Consider the following 25,615-nt stretch of genomic DNA (forward strand, 5'->3'; position numbering starts at 1 on the left):
AAATGTCCTTTCAAGTTAAATAAATAAATCACAATAACAAAAACGTCAGTCTAGTTTAGTGCAGTGTAGCACGAATGAAAAACTGTTTCCACTACAATGGATTTCTTAACACTCATTATTTAACCTTTTTACTTACGATCAATGCACACTTTAAACATATTTAAAACTGGGTTAGTCATATACTATTTCATACAGAAAAATATGCACAAAAGAATGATGCCAAATAAAACAAATAATAGCCATCTGTTTCTTCTTCTCTTGTACTTGAACATGATTTGGACCAAGGTATACAGACAGAATCACACGTTCTGGACAGTACACAGGAACTAAAAGCACATCATTTGTACCTGTTTATTTTCAGTCTTTAATATTGTAGTTCCGAATTCTGACCACCTTACCAGAAGGCCTCATCTTTTTGACAGTTCCAGATTCAGTCCTGGATTGTTTCTTCTTTTCCTGGACCAATGCTTTCAAGCCTTGAACTCTAAAAGGTTGGCTCAAATGTGTGTCTTTGTCACTGATGGCTGATGCAGGGACCCCATCTGTACATATACAATAATAATAGTAAAACAACTCAGGGGCATCATGATAAGTTCATATAAACTTTTAAAGTGGTGGAACTGGTGCACACTTGCCTAGTTACTATTATGTCATCCATCTTGTATCACAGGATTACCTTCCAGATATGGTGTACCTGCTGTAAAGTCTTACACCATGTTCTAAATTATTATGCAAGTTATGTATCTGTAGGAGTTGGTAATATTTAGGATTTGTCCTGGTATTTTTTTATTACTCATATCTTTTTAGATAACTGGTATCAATCTCAGACAGGTTTAATAATCAGTCTGCCAGGTGATATTTATTAAAATCTTATTTAAAGGGGATGTTCCACAGTATTAAGCATGGCACATTTCTCATGTAATATGAGCAGGAAGAAAGATTTTGCAAAAGGCATGAAAACAAGTGATATTTCACAAACACCTAAGAGATATCAAAATGTGAAAAGATATGTGAGTGATTCAAAGCTCAGATGAATACAGTTATATAAAGACGTATGTGATGATTTGGGCCAGAATATTGGGAAGAGAGAAGGCATGTCCTTTTAGGGTCCTTAAGAGTGTCAAAATGATCTCTGCGAGATATGTGGAGTTCTTAACTGGCCATTGTATGCCAAAGTATAAAAAGAAGAAACATGACTTCTGTGTAATAATACCATTTTAATGCACCATCCCATGCTGCAAAAAACATATTCGACTGCTTGGTTGCTAAGGGCATAAAAGGAGGAAAATCATGGTTTGGCCACCATCTCCTGGCCTCAATCCTATTGAGAACCTGTGGAGCATTCTTTAAAGGAAGATCTATGAGGAAGATCTATTAATGTAGCTCAAAAGAGCAAATCTGGGAGGAAATGGATGAGAGAGTTGTTAAAATCATCTCAATGAATGGCATTGAAATAATATGAATATCGTTATGATCCCATTGAATGTTTGAAAAGTACAAATAAAGCCAGTTTCAGTCCTTCAAATAAAAATAACATCCACAATGTAATCTAAATAATTATTGAGGATAATAAAAATCCTTCTGCTCTGGAAAAAACAAGCAAAAATGTGCATTACATGTGCATTATATTACTGCCCAATATTCGAAAGTGTATACAAATACTTATTAACTTACAACTTGTTTAAGTGAATAAAATCTTTGATGTAGAATATACCAGCTAAAGTTGTAGAGTATAGAGAACTCTTTCATCATTTTCTCTTCAAAGAGAGTTTCCAGAAGGCCTGCCATTTTTCATGTATCACTTCTTCAAATGTAGGAAGAACAGTATCTTGAAAGACTATTAATCCTCTACTTTCTTAACTGTATGATTCCAGTTTAAATCTGCTAAAAAGCACCTAAAAGATGCCAAAAAAATGTCTAAAAAAGTTGCGAGAAGGTAATGTTCATATTAAACATGCAGATAAGCTGGTTTCATATTCTAACTGCATGAGCTCAAAGCCTATTGCAGGGAGAGTTGGGCTGAATTCTAGACATAAAGAGAGTGAGCACATTAGCCAGCACCCTGTGTTCAGACTAACTATCTCAGTGCCAAGGCAGATCTCAAAGCCACGCAGATGATGCAAACATTTGACCACGGTGCAGTGTCATGAAACTGATATGAAAGAGTGTTGTAATATAGACAAACGAGAACACACTCAGCAGGTCATAAGAATATGACCTGTTTTGTCTGTGAGAGTAGATTGATCAGGAGGGCAATGATTATTGCCACAGATTTCAATGTCAATCAGATTAGGTGGAAATTAGTTAAATTCCAACAAAACAATATTTGTATTTGCGAATTCTACAAATTTTATGCCATAATCAAAATAAGAACGAATACAGTATTGCGCTAAATAACTATCTGACTAGTTTCTTGGCTTTTCATTTACAAGAAGCCTTACAAGAAAAAAGTTTCTGCACATAGACTGATGTTCTATGTGCATTTACAAACCTCATTTCCAGATAAAATGGGGCATATTTGTACAATGCTTTAAAAACAAGAATGTGTGCTATATGTGTTATTTCTCTTGAAGCTTTAGTTAACTGACGAAGCACAAAGAAAAAAATCCAATGTTTTCACTGAGCAACGATTCTATTTTGTAATTAAAAATTTACAAAATTTAGATTTTGACACATGCAACACACTCCAAAAAAGTTGGGACAGATGCACATTTACCTTTGTGTTACCTCAACTTTGCTTTTACTTACACTATTTAATCATTTGGGAATTGTATAATCATTTGGGCGTTTGTATATTCCTGCTTGTTGCAAGACTTCAGCTGCTCAACATTTTGTCGCTCCAGTGGCCTGATTCTTGTCTTTTTGCTATGCTTAAGCTTAAGCCCAGAAAACTCATGAGCATTTCGACATAGGTTTGATATGTGTCTTTCTCCTTGTGTAATAGAGTTTCACGGTGCATTTCTTGATGAGTTATTACAGTACATTGACAGTTTCTCAGGCCATACCATCTGAGGGCTCAAAGGTCATGCACTTGGTGTTGCCCAACACGGACAGAGGTTTATCCTGATTACCTGAATCTTTTTACAATATTATATTGCAGATGGTGAATATGAAAGACATTGGGAAATATAAATTGTGCTCACTCACGAGACATAAGGATTGCTCGCAAGGTCTTAAAGGTATAGTTTATGCGACCATGTGTAGTTTGAGGGCAGGTTTCTCAAAAATGGTCGATAGTTACAAAGATGGCAGGCAACTGTCAATCAGACTTTGGAGGTACTAGTTGTTCAATGTCGGGTTGGTGTCTCATAGCCCTTAACACACATTTACTTGCCAATCAAAACCTCACCTCTGTGCTCACTGTCGCTAGGAGTAAGCACTGTGGGACTCAATCCACACTCCAGTATCTGCCACACATCACGCAGAGACTCATCAGTGTCCACAGAAGACTGCATGGTCTGGGGAGAGCTGGTCAGGTGCACAGGACACTCAGATAACACAGGAGGATTGTTCTCTTTACTAACTGAATTCTGTCAGAGACAAAAAGAGAACAACAAGATCTCACGTCATCATAGAAATGATGCGATAGCGGTGAAACAAAGTGGTGAACGAGGTCTTAGCTTAACTTATTAATGACAAAATAACTACAAATTAAATCATATTTTACTATAATACCTGGAGTTGTGCTTGTGGGTCCCATGGGTTTGTGGTTCTGACTTTGTCTCCACTCTCACTGCCAGAGACATGGGAGCGCACTATAATAGGATTTCTCTTGCTCTGGTATCTTTGTGCATATTGCAGCTCCTGTAAGAAGAATAAATTATAACCAATGATCCCAAAGTTAATATATAATATTTACTGTATGTCAGGGTCTGTTTACTGATTTTCTAATTTACATTCACAAAGGACAGTTCAATAACCTCCATTCTGGCACTCTCTAGTGGCCTTGCTGATAACATTGCATCAGTAGTATGTCTAAATCAGAAATGATGTAAAAATGTGATCTTTTACACAATAGGCTTACAAGAAAACATGACTCATTTCACACAGTAAAGCTTGACTCTCTGTACTATTAGATGGTTTACCTGAGTAGTCAGTTTGTACTGAAGTTGTTCCAAGGCAGACAGGCGGCTCTGGGGCTGGGTTTCAAAGTTAGATTTTTGTGGATCTTTCTCCAACAGGCAAATATTAGGCCTGGACTCTGTTTCAGAATGGTGTGCATCTGATGAAATATAAAATAATTTTCATCATTCAAGAAGGTAATTTCAAGTTACACATACACAACTCTAAAGGTATGTATAGGAACTGGTTGGTGTAAAATGTTAAAGATAATACAGTCATCGTGTGTTAACTTACAGGCAAGACAGAGTATGCAAACATTTCTGAAGCACTGAAATGAACAGAGAGCTTGGGATTTCCGGGTGAGAGTGTTTGGTACTTCAGTGAGGGGCACAAGGATATTTGATTGATCCTCCTATAAAACCAGGATCAGCTCAGTGTGGTGGAAGACCAACACAACAATGAGGGCAGAATTAGTCATGTTAACTTCCCCAGTCCCCTTACAAAAGGATGGTTAGGAGGTATCCAGTCAACAATCTGTACCCACACACAGACCCCTTGTCTTTTCTCTGCAAGTTAAACAGTGCGTATATAAACTTTAAAAAGCTGCACAGTGTAATATTTGTGTTTAGGTCCGATAAGTATATCTATTCATTGTAAATAAAATAAAAAATGTAAGATTGGCTTACTGTTGTAAATGTTGTTATAAATTCACTGGAAAGGTATCCAAAGTTATACAATCACTCACTGCTCAGTCCAGCATCTGCCAACTGAGCCCGGAGTCTATTGCCCATTTCAATGAGCTGCTGTTTGTCCTGGCTGAGACAAGATATCCACCGGGTTGCCTGTCTGAGTTTGGACTGAAGTAGACTGGCATCACCAACGACGCCTGCTCTGCCAGAAGAATTCAACAGCAGTTGCTGTCTGAGAATGAGGTTCTCTTTCTGAAGCTGCTTTACCATCTCACTCTAGATAAATCAAAAGACTAAAACCATTTAGAAATCACATACATTACAAAATTATAAGGTAAATGGAGTTCCACTTCATTTGATCTACCTGTTCCAACACGATGGGCTCTCTCCTGCTTGCAATATCCAGTTTCAGTGCAGACACCTACACAAAGATACCATAATATATTCTTACGTCTATGACAAAATTCATTTTTAAAATTGTTGATCAGTCCCAAAATAGTTACCATACAATAATAATTTTGTCTTTTGGAAAATTGTGAGTAAATTAAATATAAATTAAATAAAAATTAAAGTAAACATTAAAATTATTCATTCATTATCTGTAACCGCTTATCCAATTCAGGGTCAGAATCCATGGGCGCAAGGCAGGAATACACCCTGGAGGGGGCGCCAGTCCTTCACAGGGCAACACACACACTCACACATTCACTCACACCTACGGACACTTTTGAGTCGCCAATCCACCTATAAACGTGTGTTTTTGGACTGTGGGAGGAAACCGGAGCACCTGGAGGAAACCCATGCGGACACAGGGAGAACACACCACACTCCTCACACAGTCACCCAGAGCGGGACTCGAACCCACAGGTCCCTGCAGCTGTGTGACTGCGACACTACCTGCTGCGCCACTGTGCCGCCCACATTAAAATTAAAGTTAGTTAATTTGTATTGTTAGTTATAAGTTCTGCCTAAAATTGAAACTGAGTAAACATACACAGAAATACAATATGAAGAAACATCAGCAACACCATGTTGTAGGTTTGCCTATTTTAACTGACATCTTATTTTTCATGGAAGACAATTTTTCAAACAAAGTATACACTATTCTTAATTTAACTATAAACTTTACTGGCCTGCAGGGTGTGTACTAGGCAGTACTAATTTCTGGAATAGATCCAACACCCAGGAAAATACTAAAACAGTAGTAAAGTGAGCTAAATGTGAGCGAGAACAGGAATAAATTTAATCAGTGTTTGCAAATAAAAATTATTTAATCAAGTAAGGCAATTTTGTCATACAATTAGTGAGACATATTACTGTCCTAATGAATGTATGTTCTTATTGGCCAAGAATCATACTTATTTCTTGAATGCATATACAGAAACTATTTTTTCCAACTATAAAATGGAGTGATAACATCACCATGCCTAACACAGCCCTCAATGTTTGGGAATTCTAAAATTATGTTTTAAAACATTCAGAATCATTCATTCATTATCTGTAAGCGCTTATCCAGTTCAGGGTCGCGGTGGGTCCAGAGCCTACCTGGAATCATTGGGCACAAGAGGGAATACACCCTGGAGGGGGCGCCAGTCCTTCACAGGGCAACACACACACACATTCACTCACACCTACAGACACTTTTTGGGTCGCCAATCCACCTAACAACGTGTGTTTATGGACTGTGGGAGAAAACCGGAGCACCCAGAGGAAACCCACGCAGACACAGGGAGAACACACCAACTCCTCACAGACAGTCACCCGGAGCGGGAATCGAACCCACAACCTCCAGGTCCCTGGAGCTGTGTGACTGCGACACTATCTGCTGCACCACCGTGCCGCCCTTTCAGAATCAGAACATGTTGAAATTACGCTCACCTGGTTGCCCAGTGCTACTGTTTCCAGATTATGAAGAAGGCTTCCTTTTTGGTACTCTTCTGCTTCTCTTTTCACCTCCTCCAACTGCATCTCTACACCAGCCAACCTTTGTTTCAGTCTTGTTTCTTCAGCTACTGCTTCTCTCTTAAGATTTGCTAGTTCCAATCGTAGTGCTTCATTCTCCATCTCTCTTGAGTGACACTAGAAGGTATTAAACCGTAACTGCTGATTAAACAGAACTTACCGTTTGGTATTTGCTCTCATAAAGGATATTAATTCATTCAATTATTCTCTCTCTGCCTCAGATGGTTTTATTACCTGCTGCGTAAGCTGAGTCACCATTGACTCCAAGTGGGCCAGTCTCACTTCCTGCTTCTTTATTGCAGCAGCAGAAGCTACTTTATCAGCTCGCAGTCCACCTGTCAAAAAATGCCTAGAATCAATTGTTCATGCAGAGGAGATTCTAACTGCTTTTTGTTCAGATATGATCTCAAATGATAGTGGAAATATTCTCAAAAAATTCTTCCATTCATTTTAGGGAAAAAAATGTAATACTTTTGTTATATGTTCATAAATGTGAACCGATTAAGTTTTGAACATATCAATAGGCCCTGAGGTATTGTTTGAAATGAATACACTTGGACCAAAGTGTCACCTATGGTCTCATTGAGGGATCTGATGTGGTTTTGAAGGTAGATGTTGTCAGGGGAAACAGGGGGCACAGGTGCAGCAGGTGGAATGAGATTAGTTGTTTTAGAAGCCTCTTCTAATTGGTCTTCAAGGCATCTGCATTTAGCCATCAGGTTCTGTAATTCTTCTTCCAGGGCCTGGTTATATTCTTTAGTCCCTGTAATAAACCATTAACACTTTGTAATCAGCCCAACAAGAGAGCTAAAATGTTTTTAAACCCATTAGTCTCTTTTTCAATGCTGTTTTGAGAAAAAAGGACTGTGTTGTTACGTTAACTGCATTGCTATCAGCATAAATAACATCACTGTGGAGTCTGACTGTCAAACAAACCCAAAAACTATAGAAAGAATGGCTAGTACCTGTACTGCTGGGTGCTTGGTCAGAATGTGAAGTTATCACTGGATTCTGTGCTGGGGGAACTTCTTTGCTAAGGGTCTCCATTTGCCTCCTCATTTCAGATACCACTTCCCTCAGGTTGCTGTTCTGCTGCTGCAGTCGGTGGATCTCCTCTGAGGGAAAATTGCTGCTCTCCCCTCCATCTGCCTAAGTGCCAAAAATACCATAGGCTATTTAACAGATTGTTATAATAGAAATTTCGAAGTAGTTGTGTATCCAATAAATACATTCTCAGCCATACAAGGTCAGGAGTTCAACATGGTTTAATTCTTCCAAGAAAAGTAAGCATGGTTATAGCACGGGGTTCAACTATTCAGCAGCATTTTAGAAATAAAGTAATACATTGATAAGTATGGAAGCAAATCTGTCTCATCAGACTTTGAAATATTACCACCTTTGAATTTGTAGCATTGATTTGTTTTTTGCACTGAAATTGTGCATCTGAATATAATTGTTCTTGAATAGAACTCGTGAATTTTCAAGAACACGTTTTCACTTTTATTATTCAAGGTTAATAAATTCAGATAAAAATATTCAAACAATATATTTCGAAGTTGCTCAAATTCGGTAGACGAAGTTCAGATACCAAAATACGAGTTACAAAAAAGTCAGATACACACCCGGGATACAAAGGATGAGCAATCGATTCATGAGGATTTTCTCTTTTACCTTAAATGGTGCAATAGTTCTGTCGCCGTTAGTTGGCGAAATACGAACACAACTTCCAAACCGTGGAAAAACTACACGTTTAGCTTCCTTCCGCAGATATTATCTCTTTATTTTCAAAGTGTCTCAAAAATCTGAAAGGCTCCCTAAAGGCAGAATATAACAAACTATTGACATCCTGAAGATGAAGAAATCATACTGTGGAGATGTTTTGTAATGGCCCTATGAACAGAGCGTGTGATATGACAGAATGTGGAAACATGAACTTTGGAGTAAATGTCCCATGGCTTTTTTATTTTGTAATTGTCAGATTATCAAGAAACTTAAAGTGATATTACAGAGGGTGCAGTACAAATATAACATCCCAAAGTGCAGAGTTTAATAAAAAATAAAGTTGTGTTTGTTTAAACACTGAATGTCGGTGTGTATATTCACAATGTCTGGTTATTTCTAATATTATTATAAATATTTATATAGAAATTTGTGTTTTTAGATTATTTATTTGTTGTAACAATGCTTCTTGGCAATAAACTTTATACAGTTGAAAAGCCTGTTAATTTCCCTTTTCAATGGTGCCACATTTGTAAGGGACATGCATTTGTGGGATGAGCAGTGGAGCTTTTTCATGAGTTGCACCCATGAAAAATTTGCCAAATCCTCTCTGCCAAAGCCAATTACAACCTATGTTTCTAAGTAGTTTCCTCAGTTTTATTTGTATAAGCTCCTTTTTTTAATGCTGTTCTAATGAAAGTCAAATATCCATATGTTTAAATATGTTTAAAAAGGCTTTCATGGGGTGTTCTAATTTTCACACGACTGTATCCCCACAGTTCATGTTTCCACATTCTGTCATATCACATGCTATGTTCACAGGGCCAAGTTTAAAATTTCTTCATCTTCAGGATACCAATAGTCTAAATTTATTAACCTTGAATAATAACAGTGAAAACGTGTTCTTGAAAATTCACGAGTTCTATTCAAGTGCAATTATATTCAGATGCAAAATTTCAGTGCAAACAAAATTCAGTGCTACAAATTCAAAGGTGGTAATATTTCAAAGTCTGATGAGACAGATTTGCTTCCATAATAAGCCTTAAATTAAAAGCACCTGCCTAACATTGTGTAGGTCCTACTTGTGCCACCAAAACGCCTGTGACCTGTGAAGGCAAGGACTTCAGAAGACCTCTGAAGGTTTCCTGTAGCAGATCCTTAAAGTCCTGGAGGTTGTTAGGTATGTGATTTTCCAGCTCATCACACAGATGCTTTATTGTAATGACATATTGTCAAATTAGCTAAGCCACCACTAGATGGAGACACGTAAACGTCATTAAGCAAACTCAAACGTGAATGCTCATGTACTGTCCAGGTCTGTAGTATGACAACAAATTAGATTTCCTTATTGTTTTCCATTTAATCGGTGGGACTGATTACTATTATCTTTTCCAAGTGTCTCTGAAACTGACAATAGTGTAAAAGTTAAAGTACTAAAGCTTAACTTTGAGAAATGTAAAAAATGATTAATTTAACCTTATTTTAAAATGATAAAACACAATAATTTAATACTACAAGAAGCAGTAGAGCATTGTCAAAATTAAAGAAAGAGTGCCAAATCATTTTTTCTTTGTATGTCTATAAACTAAGTTCCTTTAAAATTTAATGTTACTTTATATGAAGCTACTACTGAATTTAAAAATTAAAAGATGACAAGAGTGTATGGCATACAATAGGTTTCATTGGTCATTTACTTCAACCTAATGCATTCTCTCAAATTGTAATCATGGAAATGTAAACGCTGAACAGTTTATTTCAGTGTGTTTAGTAGATCTGTGCAGACTTAATTACTCGAATTCGAAAAGTAAAAAAACCTAGCTCTGCGTCACATGTCATTTATCACTAAAATCCTTGCTTTATATAGAATCTAAATAGAATATCGAAATATGTCTTATTTTATTGGTAATTATACACAGATCTTTAACGCAAATTGGTAGTGTCATTGAAACTGTAAATCTTAGGTAAAACAACTCTTTTCTTTTAACTTAAAATGCTTTAAGCATTCGGGAAATTCTAGAATGAAATGAAATCATGCATCAGTTCACAAATGTGGATTAACCTAAAAATGATTATTCACCATTAAACCGATTTCAACTGATTTTCTCCCTCGATGTTTTTGCTGATAACTGGAGACACAAGGCTGTCATAAAACAGTGGTAAATACATTTTTATAAACATGAAAACAAAAAAAATATTCATACATCTCAAACTCTTGTCCATATATATAAAAAAAGCATTTATCTTCCTAATCACTTCATTATTCTCTCAGTTGATGGGGATTCTGGTCGATTTACTTGCAGTATTACAGTGGAGCAGAGAGTAAAGTTGGGAGACACAGATCACGTTCAGGTCAGGAGTGGGTCACACGAGAATTCCAAACTGCGAGTCTGGATTCAAACGTGTGAAAGTGGCTGATGCACAGATGCTGTCTGTCAAATTCAGCTGTTCTAAAAAAATGGGAAAGATGCGGCATCGGATATAACCTTTCCTTAAACACGTTCACAAGAGGCACTGTGAACTTTCAAAGTAACATTCAGTTAGTGTCAAAGCATCTCTTGCTGACATGCTATTTAAAGGCCCTTAAAACGCTGCATGATAAATGACCTATAAAGAAGCTGAGAGAGGGGAAATGATACCATTCAGGCCTCTGTCTGACCTCTGCTAAATGTGCTGGCATCACTCTGAATAGCTGAATAACACACCTTCCTGTGGTTAGAGCTGAATATTTCAATTAGATTAATTAACTTAATTTAAATTAAATTACATTTTGTTTTGCTTTTTAAAAGTTATTATCATATTAAAGAGTATGACGAAAGAAATGTCATATGTACTAACCTGTAGTAGCTGTTCTGCAAGAATGGCTTTATGCAGCATTTATTGCCGTTTTCACGTATGAGCTAATACCCAGACATTTGCGTTCTTTCAGGGTAATGTCTAGAAAGGTTCTGGGCTACACTGCATGTCTGAAATGGGTTTATGACTAAGAGGGAACAGGGACTTTCAAGGGGGAAGTAGGTCCTTAAACAGTTCTCCAAATCCTAATTCTTCACTTGGAAATTCTGTGAATTCTTTTTAAGAAATGAATGTAAGGCGGTAATTTGGACAATTCTTTATTTCCATTTTAGCTTTTTCCACTGAAGCTTTTAAAGAGCATTTTAAATACCAAGCAAGCACTAGCTTAGAAGTCAATTTTTTTCTCACTTCAAGTTCTCAGCATTTCTTAAAGTTTGATTAGAAAATGAAAAGAAGTCACATAATTGTGTGGACTAACCTGAGAAACTGTGCTTGGGGCAAACCCTGCTGCATTCAAAGCCTTGTCTCTCTCTAAAGTCACAATCCTCAGTAGAGCAAGAGTTTCTTGCAATTCTCGCTCCTTCTCATTTAGTTCAGCTCTTCCCTGAGGACAAATCCACATATAAATGGCAAAATCTATTAATCCAAATATCCTTTCATATAATGTCAAGACTTGAGTCTTAGTTTGACCACCTTGCATGATCCTTTCCAAGCACTCAGAGGGTTCTAATTATAAATCTGGTGTGTGAGGGTTCAGTTATCCTCAACTTCATGTTTGCTGACCATCCCTCAAGCCAGGATGGCTCAGCTGACATTTAGCTGGCTTATTTATCGTGTGGTATTTGACAGTTAGTTCACCTGGTCTCTGGCCTGGGTCAGCCCTTGGATGAGTTCCTCGTTCTTAAGGTAGTTTTGAGCCTGCACTTCCTCATAGCGCTTCTCCCAATCCAGCTCCAGCTGCACACGCTTCTGTTCCAGGGCTTGCTCTCTCTGAATCCCACTGGCCAACTGTTGTTTATATCTGTCACCAGCACAACATAATTCATATTCAGTAAGCGAAAAGATTCAAATTGCCTTAAGTCTTTAAAGCAGTCAGACAAGTGTAAAGTATAGGGCAAAGAGAACTCATTTTGGTTGGTTTAGCATTTTCCAACAAAAAGTATTATGTGTAATATATTAAATAAAAAATTTTCAATTCATTTTAATACTTTTCTTTGAACCATAATTGATATGATTTATGATTAATCTAGTTATTATAGTTTCTCTATACTAACCCCTACAATTGTAGGAAAAATGGTATGTGGTTTTATCACAATGTCTGATGTTATTCTCAATTTTTTTGGTTTGCTATTTGTATAACACCATGTAGTCAACAAGTTTCAAGAAAAGATTTAAATCAATATTATAGAGTCCTCTATCACATCTTTTAATTGGTCTGGGCCCTCTGATCACTCACCTCTCCAAATCCTTTTTACACTTCTGTATGTCTGCACTCCCTTTGGCCTCTTTCTCCTTAGCAGACAGCAGCTCTGTGTCCTTGGCAACCATCTCTTTTGAGACCTGTGTGATGTAAGCTTCCCAACCAGCCTGCGTCCTCTCCAGCTGTGTGTGGAGCCTTTCAGTCAACAAGAGACACTTTGAATGATAATAAAACAGATTAAAATGCCCCTCCCGGCTGTGAGAGCACTTAACTGTTGCAACTGCAAAATCAGGGTGGAAAGAGGTGACTAAAAACAGGATGATGGACAGTTGTGTGCTATTAAAAGTGTTACACTCTAGGCATAATCTAAAAATATATTTTTTTTGTTAAATAAATAACAACATTTTCTCAAGGGCTTGGTTTACTATTTTAATAGCTGTTCTCAGAGACACCCCCACTCTTCCGGCCAGTCTAGCTACACATACAGAGAACAGCAAGTGCCTGTTAACATTGCAGTGCATCCCACACAATCTGTACACAGTTGTTAAACTGCCAATTTGGAGCTCTTTACCAGTCTTTTCCAAACATATAGTATTAAAAAAGCTGTGTCAACAGCCTGACTATGATACAACATGTAATGAATTCTACATAGCAGGACATTTTAGTGCTTATTTTAGAACATGAATACCATACAGTGCCATATCAAAATGGATATGATGTTGGAGTAGAGTGGGTGTCCCCTATACAAACTATGCTGTGTGTAATGCTTTATAAATTAGTTTGCTATTGCAATCCCAAATCCAGTGCATTTGAATTACATAAATAAAGACTGCAACAGCTTTTAAATTTTGTGTTTGTAGGTCAATGCTAGAATTCAGAGGCCTAAAAACAACATGAAAAGATACATGGCATCAACATTTGTTTTTGTTTTTTTGTTTTTACGAACCACATTTCCAGGAAATTTTGGACATTGATTAAACTGTAATAAAACAATATGTTTGTTTGTTCTTTATTTAACTGTCAAAAGCACAACGTTCCAATGATTTAACTGAACAATGTGATGGTATTTTGCAATTTAATGCCTGCAACTTACTCCAAAAAAGCTGGGACAGGAACAAAATAAAAAATAGAAAATTCATGTCGCACTCTTTTGAAGCCTTACATTATTAGCAGGTGAACATAAAATGTATAAAAGTAGTTTCAAAAAAGGTTCTTGGCAAAGAAAAATAGGTCATTGCTCATCAATTATTCCAAACTTCATGAGAGGAATAATAAATAAAAATGTAAACAGAACACTTTTTAGTGCATGATTGCAAATAATTTACGTATTTTACTGTACTTCTACCGTACTTAATATTGTGAAATGATTCAGGGAAACTGTAAAAATACATGTCCATGTATGGTAAGGCTGGACACCAATTGAAGAAGTGTGACCTTTGATCCCTCAGACGCATAAGAAAATGTCATGCTACCATAATAAATATAGGCACACAAGCTTGAGATTACTTTAAAAACTGTTGTCACAGAGTCTGTCGCTGCAAACAACTTGCACAAACTGTTACACAAGGAGAAAACCATGCATCATTTCCATGAAGAACCACTAATTAGTTCTCCAATCTCAATCTCGTCTCAGATGGTCTCAAAAACTGAAGATATATGTGATGTGTTCAGGGAAGTCAATGTTTCCTTTCATTAATGTTTCCTTTCATTTAAAAAATTAAAATAAATAAAGAGAGATATCGTGTTTATCATGCAAATGACAAAAGGGACCATCCAGACAGTTATCAGCTATCAGTGCAAAAGCCAACATCTCTTAGAGTAAGTGAGGTTCATCGGTAACCACAGCATGGGTGGCTTACACATGTGAGAAGCTTCCATGAATGTAGAGGTACAAATTGGGTTTTAGAGACATGAGCTGCCTTTAAAAGATGACCTTTTCCTGCAAAGTCCATAGTTAATTCAGCAAGACAATGACAGGCCTCGTTTTGTATGTGCTACAACAACATGGCTTCACAAACAGAGTGTGTGCTGTCTCCAATGGTGACGATGGAATCAAGGCAACCACTGAACCACTATTCAGCAGCTGAAGTATTGTGTCAAGTCAGAATGGAGGTAAATTAATTTGTTTGTGCTTTTAACAGTTAAATAAAGCTTCAAGAGAATGAACAAATTATGTTTTAATGCATTTAAAACATTTTTTTAGAAATGTGGTTTATAAATACATAGGTAAACAATAGATTTTTCAATGCATTTTACTGTAAAGTGTGAACAGGCTTACTCTTGGATTTGTTGCTCTCTGTGCTGGAGGTCTGTTTCATGGCTTTTCTCTTTCCTCTCCTGCTCCAGGACTAATTTGGTCAGCTGGTCCTGGAGCTCTGTAACCCTCCTCTTCTCCTCCCGCAGGTCACAAGCATGAGCCTCCCTCATGGCTCTCAAAGCAGCCTCTCTCTCCTGTGCTCGCCGCTCCAGCTCTGCGTGCCTACATTCAGCAACAATAGCACAGCAAATCACTGCTCATCATTTCACTGCAGCAAAACATGCTCACCCTGAAGCACAAAACTATTTATAGTGCTTCCACCACTTTGGGTTCATGGCTTCTACATAACTGACATTCTTATATATATATATATATATATATATATATATATATATATATAAAGTCTGTGGAGCATAATCTTACTTCCTGATATTGATTTCTTCTTCATTTTTATGTTTGCCTTCCATCTGTTTCAACTTATCCTCAAGTTCTTTAATCCTATAAAACAAAAGTAGATATCTTAGTTAAGCACACCTTTTGACATGTAAATATGTAAAACTCTAGGGTAGTACCTGGAGTCTTTAACTGCAATTGTATTCTTGAGATCCCAGTCTCTGCGCTTGGTCTCTTTTTGAGCTTGCTGACAAAGCTGCTCAGACACCTCTAAGGCCTCAGTAGCCTGGCTGTGAGCCTGGGCATGGACCTGCAGTTCTTTGTTAAGGAGCTTGACCTGTAATTTTAAACAACAGCTTATATACAAATGTGATTTTAAAAAAAAGGAAAGAAAAGAATGTAGATGTACTACATTTACAGATGTAAATGTAGATTAATAATTTGTGTGTGACGTGTCTTACAATCTCTTACCTTAAGCTCATGAGACAGTACAATGCTGCTCATTTCATCCAATCTCAGGTTGAACTCATGTTCACGCTTTCTCATCTCACTGTCAAAATCTGCCATTATTTCCTGTCATGCATTTCAGAATGATACACAACAACCTATCAGACACTATTTCACATTTAAAATGACTGTTGCTGCATTTTTTTTTTTTAAAAAGGGGAAAAGATGATTTCATTGGTGATGGAGCCTCCTGAATGACTGAGTGTACAGTCTGCATTAAGCACATGGGCTTGACTCAAATCTAATATTATTTTGGACGAGAACACACCAAACTCCTCACAGACAGTCACCCGGAGCAGGACTTATAAAGTCAATATCATATCAATACTCACAGATGTATATAAAATGATCTCACTTGATCGCTTTTGCTTTTTTCAGAGTTTCTGATTCAGTAATCAGAGTTTCTGATAAAAGAGCAGTTAATCAATCAGGTTCAGTGCTTGAAATTTAGGACCAGTATACAAACCAGGGCTTATTTTACAAAAATCATCATATTTACATTATTTACATAAAGCATGCCCAAATTAATGCAGAATAAGGAATAAGCCAAAGAATAATAGTACTCATTAGGGTTCAGAATCAATGGCTGTACACATAGGTGTGAATTGCTCATCCTACTGACCAAACTTTATAGCATTACAATTACAACGACTGAGAAATGTGGGGTCAGATTTGACGACAAGCAACTTTAATGAGAAAGGGCCTATGTGAGTTTTTTAAGCAAACATTTTGACATTGTTGTTATGCAGTTTTAGTTACTCTGTATCTTGCTGAACTACAGTAGCGACTAAAGTACCAGTACAGTCAAGTTTCACATAAGCAGCTGTTGATCACATCAAAGTATTTACTGGCTCACCAGTCAAATGTCAAAGGCTAACGGCTCTGAAACAAATAACACAAACTCTATTCTGGATATGACCATCACACCTGACAGAACAAAACCTTTTAATGTCTAATCCCTCATCAGCTTCTCATAAGAATTTCTCTGGTGATAAATCCACAGACATCAGAAACCCAGGGGCGCTGCCAGCTGAAACCACCTGGAGTCATATAACTTGCTTTAAATACCACACAATAGTCTGTCAAACAACACTCTGTGCAAAAATACAAATTTAAAAGTCAGTAAGCAAATCTTTTAAAATGTAAAGAAACATTGTAAAGTATATTTATTAATTGAGAACTTATTAAAAATAAAACTACTACTACTAACAATAATAATAATAAATGTATTTAAACTTAAAAAGCTCACCATCTTCATAAATTAAAGGCTAGTCTAAATGTATTACAAACCGGAATATAGCTCTAAGACACAAACCATAACTCTTTGTTTATGAAAAGCAGATTAGTACCACTAATAATATTCAAATCCAGTTCTGAGTATGTGAGTCTGCAGGCAAAGTATGATCAACCTGTTTCTGCAATGCCAGTTCCCCTTCAGACTCCTGTATTCGCCGTTGTAAATCTCGTCTCAGGGTTTCATTTTCTTTCCGAAGTCGCTGTATCTCATCTTCTTTTACACTGTACAATATGAGTTTAGCCTGCATATTAATAACTGTGGATGTATAATTACATCTAACATTTTATTAAATTTAAAATCTATTAGGGTGACAACTTTACAATATGCAATACTTACACAGTTATTGATTTCTTGTATGGTTTTCTAAGGTCTGCATATTTTAAAATGTACCTGAGCTTGGGATCAACATAAATGCTTGTATTTTTTATTTTTTTTGGTTGTTGTATTGTTTTTCCTCACAAAAATGTCTACACGAACATCTAAAATTAGCATGTTTAGCATGTTCTAAAACTCACTGCTCACTGTCTGCTTCCAAACAGACCTCCTCTTATGTATACTGTACAAAACTATTAAATCTTAGTATTACTGTAGTGTAGTGGGTAATTAGTTTTATATTAAATATTTGTGTAGCTGCTGTCCTAAGCTGTTCCTCATGAAGCCTTACATCAAATAATACAATACATAACCAGTTTAAAAAAGGCTAATAAATGGCTCATAATATATTATTAGTTTAAATATCTATATCTTGTTTCACAGGGAAATATTTCTTACGTCTGTAATCTTTCCAGCTGGATTTGATGCTCCAGTCCCCTTCGCTGATACTGTCCCCGTAGATCTTCATTTTGTCTCTTCTCTTCTCCGAGTGCATCCTTGATTTTTGCTAGCTGAATCCTGAGCTCACTGAGCTCCTGTTGCCGAGCACTTTTTTCAGTCTGTACATGAAGAGCCATCGCATCATAACGCTCCAGCTCTCTGTCCCTCTCCTCAAGCACATGCAGGTTATACTGGAAATCATCCCGCAAGCGCATAAAGTTTTCCCTCTGAGTTGAAAGCTGGCTGGTGGCCTCAGCCAGTGCAGTCTCCAGCTGCTGGATACGCAAGGTTTGGAGCTCTTTCCACTCCCTCTCCTTACAGGCCAGCTGAGCCTCAAGGTCCCTAGAGTCCTGCATTGCTATGGGTAAAGGCCTGAATATCAGGACATTGCTATTACTTCCAGTGATGTATAGACAAATCTCTAAGAAGAGAAATTGGAAGATCAAAAAATTATTAAAGGACTAAAATATTCAACTTATTTACAAATAGAGAGTTGGGGAAAATATAAACCTATGAGAGTTTTAATGGTCATTTTTAAAAAATACATTTTCATACAACATTATGGGTAACCTATTTAGAAAAACATGCAAATTCTAAATTCTTAATATTATCGTTGTCTTTCTCTCTGCATATGTGTTTGTGTGTGTGTGTGTTTTGATATTGTAATATAATGGATGACAGCGTCTGATCAAAAGAAAACAAAAAAGGTATTCTGGTATTCTTCACTCATTGTCCATTTTATCATCTGTTAATCTATAATGCTGTTGTCTAAATATGTTTTTAATTGATGGACTATTTTTACTCCAGCAATGACACTGGATGGTTTCATATTTTCAGGAGCACTCCTGAGTCTGATCCACTAATACAAGCACAACCTGTTCTCTAGAGGTCCTGACCATTGAAGAACAGGGTGAAATGTGACTGAAAATGTACGCAGAGGAACAGAACAAAAGTGAGTAATTGTAAAAGTACAACAAAAATTACAAGTGGACTTATATGGTAAGTAGAGCCGATAAACTGACAACTAGTGTTGAATATTAGAGTGTTTATTAAAGCTAGGACGATTCGTAAAGCATGTCCGGCGGTCAGGTAAAACCACATCTGCTCTGGATGGTAAGCAGACAGCCTAAGATAATGGTAACTTGTGGCACATGTTTTAAAAGCTGGTATAACTGCTTATATGTAAGAACTAGGATGTTTAGCACTAACTAGCTTGCTAAGTATGATGTTTACATCAACGGCAGACTCGTTAGCCTTATTAGCGCATGCGTCCACAAGGTTTTACCCTGTCTAGTCCTGAGTGTAATATGAAATAGTGTTTCTAAGTATTGTATAACGTAGGTTATATTTTCTATGTTATTTATTTATTTTTTAAATGTGGGCCTGACATTAGTTGCCGAGTTAGCTAAGCATCGGGTGCTAATACGGTACCCTTACAACTAACGTTACACAGAACCCAGTAGACCACAGAGATAAAACAGATTTAAATCTGTTATCATGTTTGTTTTATACAAGAAAACAATATTTATAACAAAGCAGAAGTCAAGTTACCCTTCACTCTACAGGTCTTTGTTGCTATGGGAACAGACACTTGGAGTTACACTGAAAGACTCCGGGTGGAACTTCCCTAGAAAGCAGTTCCTATGTCTGGAAAGGTCCATGGCTGAATTCCAAATACGCCACATGTATGTAGTGCTCTATCTAGTTCATGAAGTGACAACTGCTCTACTCAAAAGTCTAAAAGAAAGACCTTTTATTAAGCTGTACGCTGCACAATTCTAACATATACTGAATTTGGAGGTAGAAGCCATATATTTATGCTCTATGTACAGGTTGTAGGAGCCATTTTACATTCAGCCCTTTCATTAAAGAGCTAATCCCTCTCCACTGTGCATTAAAATTCATTAACACATTTCTGGTCAATATTTTCTCTATAATTTAAAATCAGAGACCTATTTCAATAGCCCCAATTTAATTTAAATAAATATGTATGAAACCTGATTGAGGGGGACTTTTACATAACTTCAAGTAAGAAAAACCTTGTTACTAAATAAACACCTTAGGTAAATGTTTTAAACGTCAGCATTTTGCTACGTTGGCCTTGTACCCAGCCCATATTTTATACATGTATATAAAATGTTTCGTCAACTATACAACGGTACATACCGTGGTGCACCAGATAGTGTCACAGTCACACAGCTCCAGGGACCTGGAGGTCGTGGGTTCAAATCCTGTTCCAGATGACTGCTTGTATATGGTTTGGTGGGTTCTCCCCTTGTCCACAGGAAAACACACATTGCTAGGTGGATTGGCGACTCATAAGCGTCCCTGGGTGTGAGTGTGTGCGTGAGTGTGTGTTGCCCTGTGAAGGACTGGGTCCAGAGTGTGTTCCTCCCTTGCGCCCAGGGATTCCAGATAGGCTCCAGACACACTGCGACCCTGAACTGGATAAGTGGTTACAGACAATGAATTAATAACTATATTAGTATAATATATTAATAATATAATGAAGATATAACTTTTTCCTTAACCATGGAAACTGACAGAGAGCACATTTATGTGAGAAACATACTGATGTCTGGAAATGTGGGTATGCATTCCTCCTGATCATATAACATTTAGACCATTATTGTACAAAGAAACAAAACATTATTTACATGTGTTTAATGTACATCTTACATTAGCTGATGACTACCATTTGCAAATCTATGACCTAGATTTTTTTTTCATTTAAAATTCATTAAAAGTAGAAGTGTCATTACAAAACATAATTACTTGATGATTTTAATTACATATTTTCAGTATCGTATAGTCTAAAAGACATAGTCTAAAAATGAAAGTTAAATAATGTGATTTTACAACATAAGTCAAGTGATTTTTCCAATTGTAAAGATGCCTATCCTACTACAGCAATTTAGTTCTGCCCATCCACTTTCCTATTGTGTATTTCCAATTAGTCCTGACTGTTGTTAGTAAAACACAATATTAGAGGCTAATCAAAATCATGGTCATTTAAATATATCTTTAGGCATAGTGACAGAGACACACCTGTGGCCAAAAGTCTTCAGTGATCATGAGTGACGCATTTAAACTGTTCCAGGTTCAACAGGAAACTTGAACAATAAATATTATACTAATATTATAATCTTATCTTATATTGTTTATTATATAATATTCTCTTCAGTGCATGATTCAGCTTGTCATGAATCATACTGCCACATACTGCATCAGCCAATGTATGAGCACCAATGAGTAAAACTGTGGATTTCCTGTAGGAACAGGCTGTCACCCACCACAAAAAACAAATGACGAAAGAGGAAACCTAAAACCTGACCCAATCTTCTCACCTGCCTGCAGTCACGTATACTTAACATCAGAGTGTAAAGCATTTAAGATCCACCCTCAATTGATGTGTGATGCTGTCTGACATAAATCCTGTTCAATAATTTGTGTATTAATATTTAGATTATCTTATTCAGTAAAAATATTCTTAATTAATTAATTAATTAATAATAATAATAATAATAATAATAATTGTAGTAGTAGTAGTAGTAGTAAAATGTATTCAGTACCTTTTTAGAAGTCAAACAAAATGTAGATTATTACACAATATTGCAGTTTATAGTATTACTATAGCTCTTTATGTATAGGTACAAATAATAAAAGTAAGGGAGCAGTAACAGACATTGTTCCTAATGCCCTTAATGCTAAATACAGAAAGAGTTACGATCAACGTGCAAGGGTTCTAAATCCTATAATCTCTGAAGTGAATACTATACCATCTATAGATAGAACAAATATGGGGTTGTCCTAGGAGAGAGAGAGAGAGAGAGAGAGAGAGAGAGAGAGAGAGACGGAAAGGAGAGGTGGCTAGGGGAGAGGAGAGGCAGGAGAAAGAGAGAGAGAGAGAGAGAGACAGCACGTACGTTTGGGACAGAGCATCACCACATACTGCACGTCCGCCGGTCTACATCACTACGTCCTCAGGTGACTGAGACTGGGCTCTACTGCTGAGGTATCACTCCAGAGGGGCACATTCAGCCAGAGAGAGAGAGAATGAGAGAATAAGAAAGAGAAAGAAGAGTGATGCTTCTGATACTACAACAGCATCAGAGTAAAAGCGCAGCGATCTCAGCGAGCATCAATAAGGTATGTTCTTACACGTAATATATTTGCTTTTACCGCGGGATTATTTTCAGTGGGTGTTGGACACGTTGAATGCAGTGTTGTCATCTTATTTTCGAAAGAAGCTGTAACAGGTGCTGAGGCTGAGGATGGAGTCTTTCTAATAAGACCCAGAAACATCACTATATATATATATATATATTTCTCACATTTATTTAGAGACATATATATTTTTCTAATTATCAAAGGTTCTGCTGACATCGAATTATTTTATTGGTATCATTTCAGTGTTCTACACTCTTTACACTCGTTTTTTTGTGCTGCTTTGACAACGTACAGATATAAAAAAACACAAGCTAAAGGAGTTAGCACGTGCGGCCATGTAGCCATGGATACGACCAGCGACCATAGCAGCACAACACAGTATCAGGTTAAATAAACAACACCGTTCAGAAAGCAGGAGCCCATACGAGACGATTACGTATATAACCAAAACAAGTGTTCGTAACAGAGGAATGTTTGGCGCTAACAACGACCAAACCTTTCAAACGGTTTAAACGGAACTTTATCCTCGTGCTAGAGCCAGAATACGCAGCCCACTGGAGTCACGTAGACCCTATCACGTAGATCTCCCTAAGGACTGATGGAGGGATACGACATTACAACGACAAACAAAGGATAACTCGTGCGCATTGTTACCTCTATCAACAGAAGCCAACTAACTGAACAGAAATAGTATCACTGTGACGCAAACTACAGTTATTGTGTCATTTTGTGAGTCGTGCGCGCTTCAGGGAACCGACCTCTCACATTTCCTATTATTTAAATTGGCTGTTGGGAATTCATAGCTCATGCCAGTCATACTACGATCATAAGAATCAGCAATGATTAGGAAAATAAAAGTCCAGGACCAGCAAGACCACTGCAGACCTCCATCATGTTTTCAGTTTGAAACTGAGTGTAGCATCACTACGGTCAAAGGCTGGGATGTAGGTCATACATCACACAGATAAGCCTGGTCAGCTCACGCGAGGTTTTGCTTCTGGGTAGGCTTAGAGTGTCAACATAATAAAATGAACGATGAATTAATGTACAAATATTGGCTCAAACACATTGAGTTTGAAGAGTATTTACTAGGAGAATCAAAATCATGTTGTCTCTGTCAGTTTCCATTCATGTTTTTTTTTGTTTTGTTTTGTGTTTGTTCTTTAATAAAGGAACCACTGGTATATTTTTTACACTTCCAATCTAAAGTTTGAGAAGCTGGTTTTCTGCTCCTCACATTTAAACCAGACTCAGTGATGATTAAGTTTGGGCTCTTTTTTTTGAGAATATCAAGTGAATGATCTATGAGTGTTTTCAGAAATATTACACTTAACTGAAGCAAGTTTTCAATTAATTTGAACTGAAAGTCACATCAATGACATGTGAACAGTACAACCAAAACTGGAATACAGTCTTATCATGAACTGCTTGTGCTTAACATGATTTTATAGCCATATGCACAGTGAAACAGTTTAATATTTGTGGTATGTACATTATAGTATATATATATATTCGTACAATGTATGTAATATGAGTTCAATTGGAAAAACAATTGATTTAGCTGCTTCTGTACATGTTAGCCACATTTTAGAAACCATGTTCTTAGAGTATACAAATATGTGCATGTATCTACCCCACAGCTAGTGTAGGTACAGTTCTATCATACTGAGCAATTGAAATTTCAAATATCCACATATTATTGCAAATGTGCAGAAATTACATCTCAGCTTCCAATGAATGGGATTTTACAGGATTTTTGGTTTTTGTAATGTTCTAGAAACCATTGTATAAGGGGGAGGGGGTCAGAAATTACTGTCCAAATGCTTGTGAAGTTGGAGGAAGGGCTATTGGGTGTAAGGCGTTAACAGTCCTAATGGCTTGGGGGGTAGCAGCTGTTTGGTAAACCGGTAGTCTTTTGATTTCACACTGTTGTAAGGTCTACCAAACTGGGGAACTGTGAAAAGGTGGTGTCAGGGGTGGTCATTGTCCTTGATGGTCTTTGGGCTCTTTTGATCACCTTGGCCTGATGATGTCAGGAAGTGATGAGAGAGTGAGAGTAAATTGAATCACAAAACAGTGATCTATGTGAAAGAGGTGTTATACTTCCTATGGACCATCTTGGAGCAAACAAGTCAGTATGATAATCAGGGAATCACAGTGGGATACAGAAGCCTATCCTTAACAGAATGCTTAATTATTTACTTGTTGGGTACGTAACATTGCTATATGACATTACAATTATTTTCTTCAACTATAGGTTTATTTAATTTATCAGTGGTAAGACGTAGTAATTGCAATTAATTATTTGGTATCTTTTTTGCTAATATGGAAACTATGTAGTTATGAGTAATACAAATAAAACATACATGTAATGTTCAGGTCAATTCTTAAAACAAGTTGAAACACGACTTCGGTGGGATATTATTTGTAATAGTTTTTGCTCCCTTCTCTGCAACAAAAGAGAAGGCAGAATCAATGAGTACACACCATGTGTAGTTTCTAATTTTGGGCGTAGGAATGTTGCTTGATGGAACAACTTAAGATAGGAAATGTCATGGTCTTAATTTAGGAAGAGTAAAGGCCTTGGAACACTGCAGGGCGGGGTTTAGGTGGGTTTGTTTAGTGGGGGTACATCCCAAAACTCCCGCCCACTAAACCCCCCACAAAAGTTGCACCCATGGCCAGAGATTCATTCACACGTGGAGAGACAACTAGGAGCAGCTGGGTAGGTTATCTAATGCATGTTGATGTTTTGAATTACTACCAGTTATATGTTGATTTTGGAAATGGTATTGGTAATGTTGCTTTAGACAATCTTATTCTTGTTAAATATGTTGTGCTTATAACCCTAATCACTTCTTTATATAGTTTAGTAGCTTAAGTAGTTTTAGTCTTGCTTAATTTGAAGTTCATAAGAAACGTGGTGACATGTTCAGTTAAAAAGGAAATTTTGAAAGTTGATTTAATCACAGGATGTTGGTCGGCGTGTTGCATTTTTTTTTGGTTTATAGTTTGGACATCATTTGTCAGTAAAACTCAAACTCGTACACTGTTGGTGGTCTCAGAACATTAGAAGTAGAATTAGATCTTCAAGTCATTAATTGTAACTGTATATTATATAACTGTATTAAATATGTGGCTGTATTTTGCGGTCAGTGGTTAGGCTTGTTTTCTGCTTGTATTCAAAGGCATAAAAAGGTTGTGTTTGAACAACTTTTGTGACTGGATATTAATTGTGATCACTGAGTTCAGCACAGTTTAAAGAGAAAATACAGCATGTTCCAAAATGTCACATTCAGTATGGATTAGATGATTATCCATTGCAAAATCTTGGTGTGTCAATATAACTAACGCACAATGCTCCTAAGCACTAGGAAGGGTACATCATGAGACTGATTTTTTTTCACTGCATTAGCTATTAGTGTAAACAGTGTGTGCTTGTGCTTTCAGAAGAATCTGATTGTTACAATAACAAAAACAATGCAATAATCTTATTATTCAAGTCATGGGTTTAGGATAGTAATGGGTTTAGG

The 25,615-nt window shown here is 36.8% G+C and overlaps 2 protein-coding genes across 5 annotated transcripts in view; one reads left to right on the forward strand and one right to left on the reverse strand.

The window, feature by feature from the left end:
- Positions 1–19,549, reverse strand: ccdc57 (coiled-coil domain containing 57). Of its 2 annotated transcripts, XM_066663771.1 has the most exons (20): positions 19,464–19,549; positions 17,871–18,333; positions 17,212–17,320; positions 15,767–15,868; positions 15,475–15,632; positions 15,326–15,400; positions 14,924–15,124; positions 12,682–12,840; positions 12,084–12,246; positions 11,704–11,829; positions 7,679–7,862; positions 7,285–7,476; positions 6,948–7,048; positions 6,630–6,830; positions 5,116–5,172; positions 4,808–5,027; positions 4,086–4,222; positions 3,676–3,804; positions 3,350–3,530; positions 1–542 (listed from the first exon to the last, which is right to left on the reverse strand). In XM_066663771.1, the coding sequence occupies exons 2-20, from the start codon at positions 18,266–18,268 to the stop codon at positions 358–360; spliced, it is 3,078 nt and encodes a 1,025-aa protein (XP_066519868.1). In that variant the 5' UTR covers positions 18,269–18,333; positions 19,464–19,549; the 3' UTR covers positions 1–357. The 2 variants fall into 2 exon arrangements, 1 of the variants encoding a protein (XP_066519868.1); XR_010801870.1 differs by lacking the exons at positions 1–542; positions 3,350–3,530; positions 3,676–3,804 and adding an exon at positions 4,357–4,474 and having other exon boundaries at positions 4,090–4,222.
- slc16a3b (solute carrier family 16 member 3b) overlaps positions 18,757–25,615 on the forward strand; it is a 12,407-nt gene continuing 5,548 nt past the window's right edge. Inside the window, exons 1-2 of one of the 3 annotated variants that reach the window (XM_066663773.1) lie at positions 19,249–19,597; positions 21,900–22,061. The gene's annotated coding sequence lies outside the window, so the exon portion shown is untranslated. Of the gene's footprint in view, positions 18,865–19,248; positions 19,598–21,809; positions 22,062–25,615 lie in introns of those variants that run through there. The other 2 variants (XM_066663774.1, XM_066663772.1) reach the window with 2 other exon arrangements.

This window comes from Hoplias malabaricus, chromosome 3 (assembly GCF_029633855.1).
Source record: "Hoplias malabaricus isolate fHopMal1 chromosome 3, fHopMal1.hap1, whole genome shotgun sequence".
NCBI lineage: Eukaryota > Metazoa > Chordata > Actinopteri > Characiformes > Erythrinidae > Hoplias > Hoplias malabaricus.

What these genes read in the sequence shown, in the direction of transcription:
- ccdc57 (XM_066663771.1), bottom strand. Translation starts at nt 18,268, where the DNA reads ATGCAGGACTCTAGGGACCTTGAGGCTCAGCTGGCCTGTAAGGAGAGG. An exon ending in TGACTCAGCTTACGCAGCAG is followed by an intron (nt 6,831 to 6,947) that starts GTAATAAAACCA and finishes AATACCTTCTAG; the next exon opens with TGTCACTCAAGAGAGATGGA. An exon ending in CAGTAGCACTGGGCAACCAG is followed by an intron (nt 5,173 to 6,629) that starts GTGAGCGTAATT and finishes ATCTTTGTGTAG; the next exon opens with GTGTCTGCACTGAAACTGGA.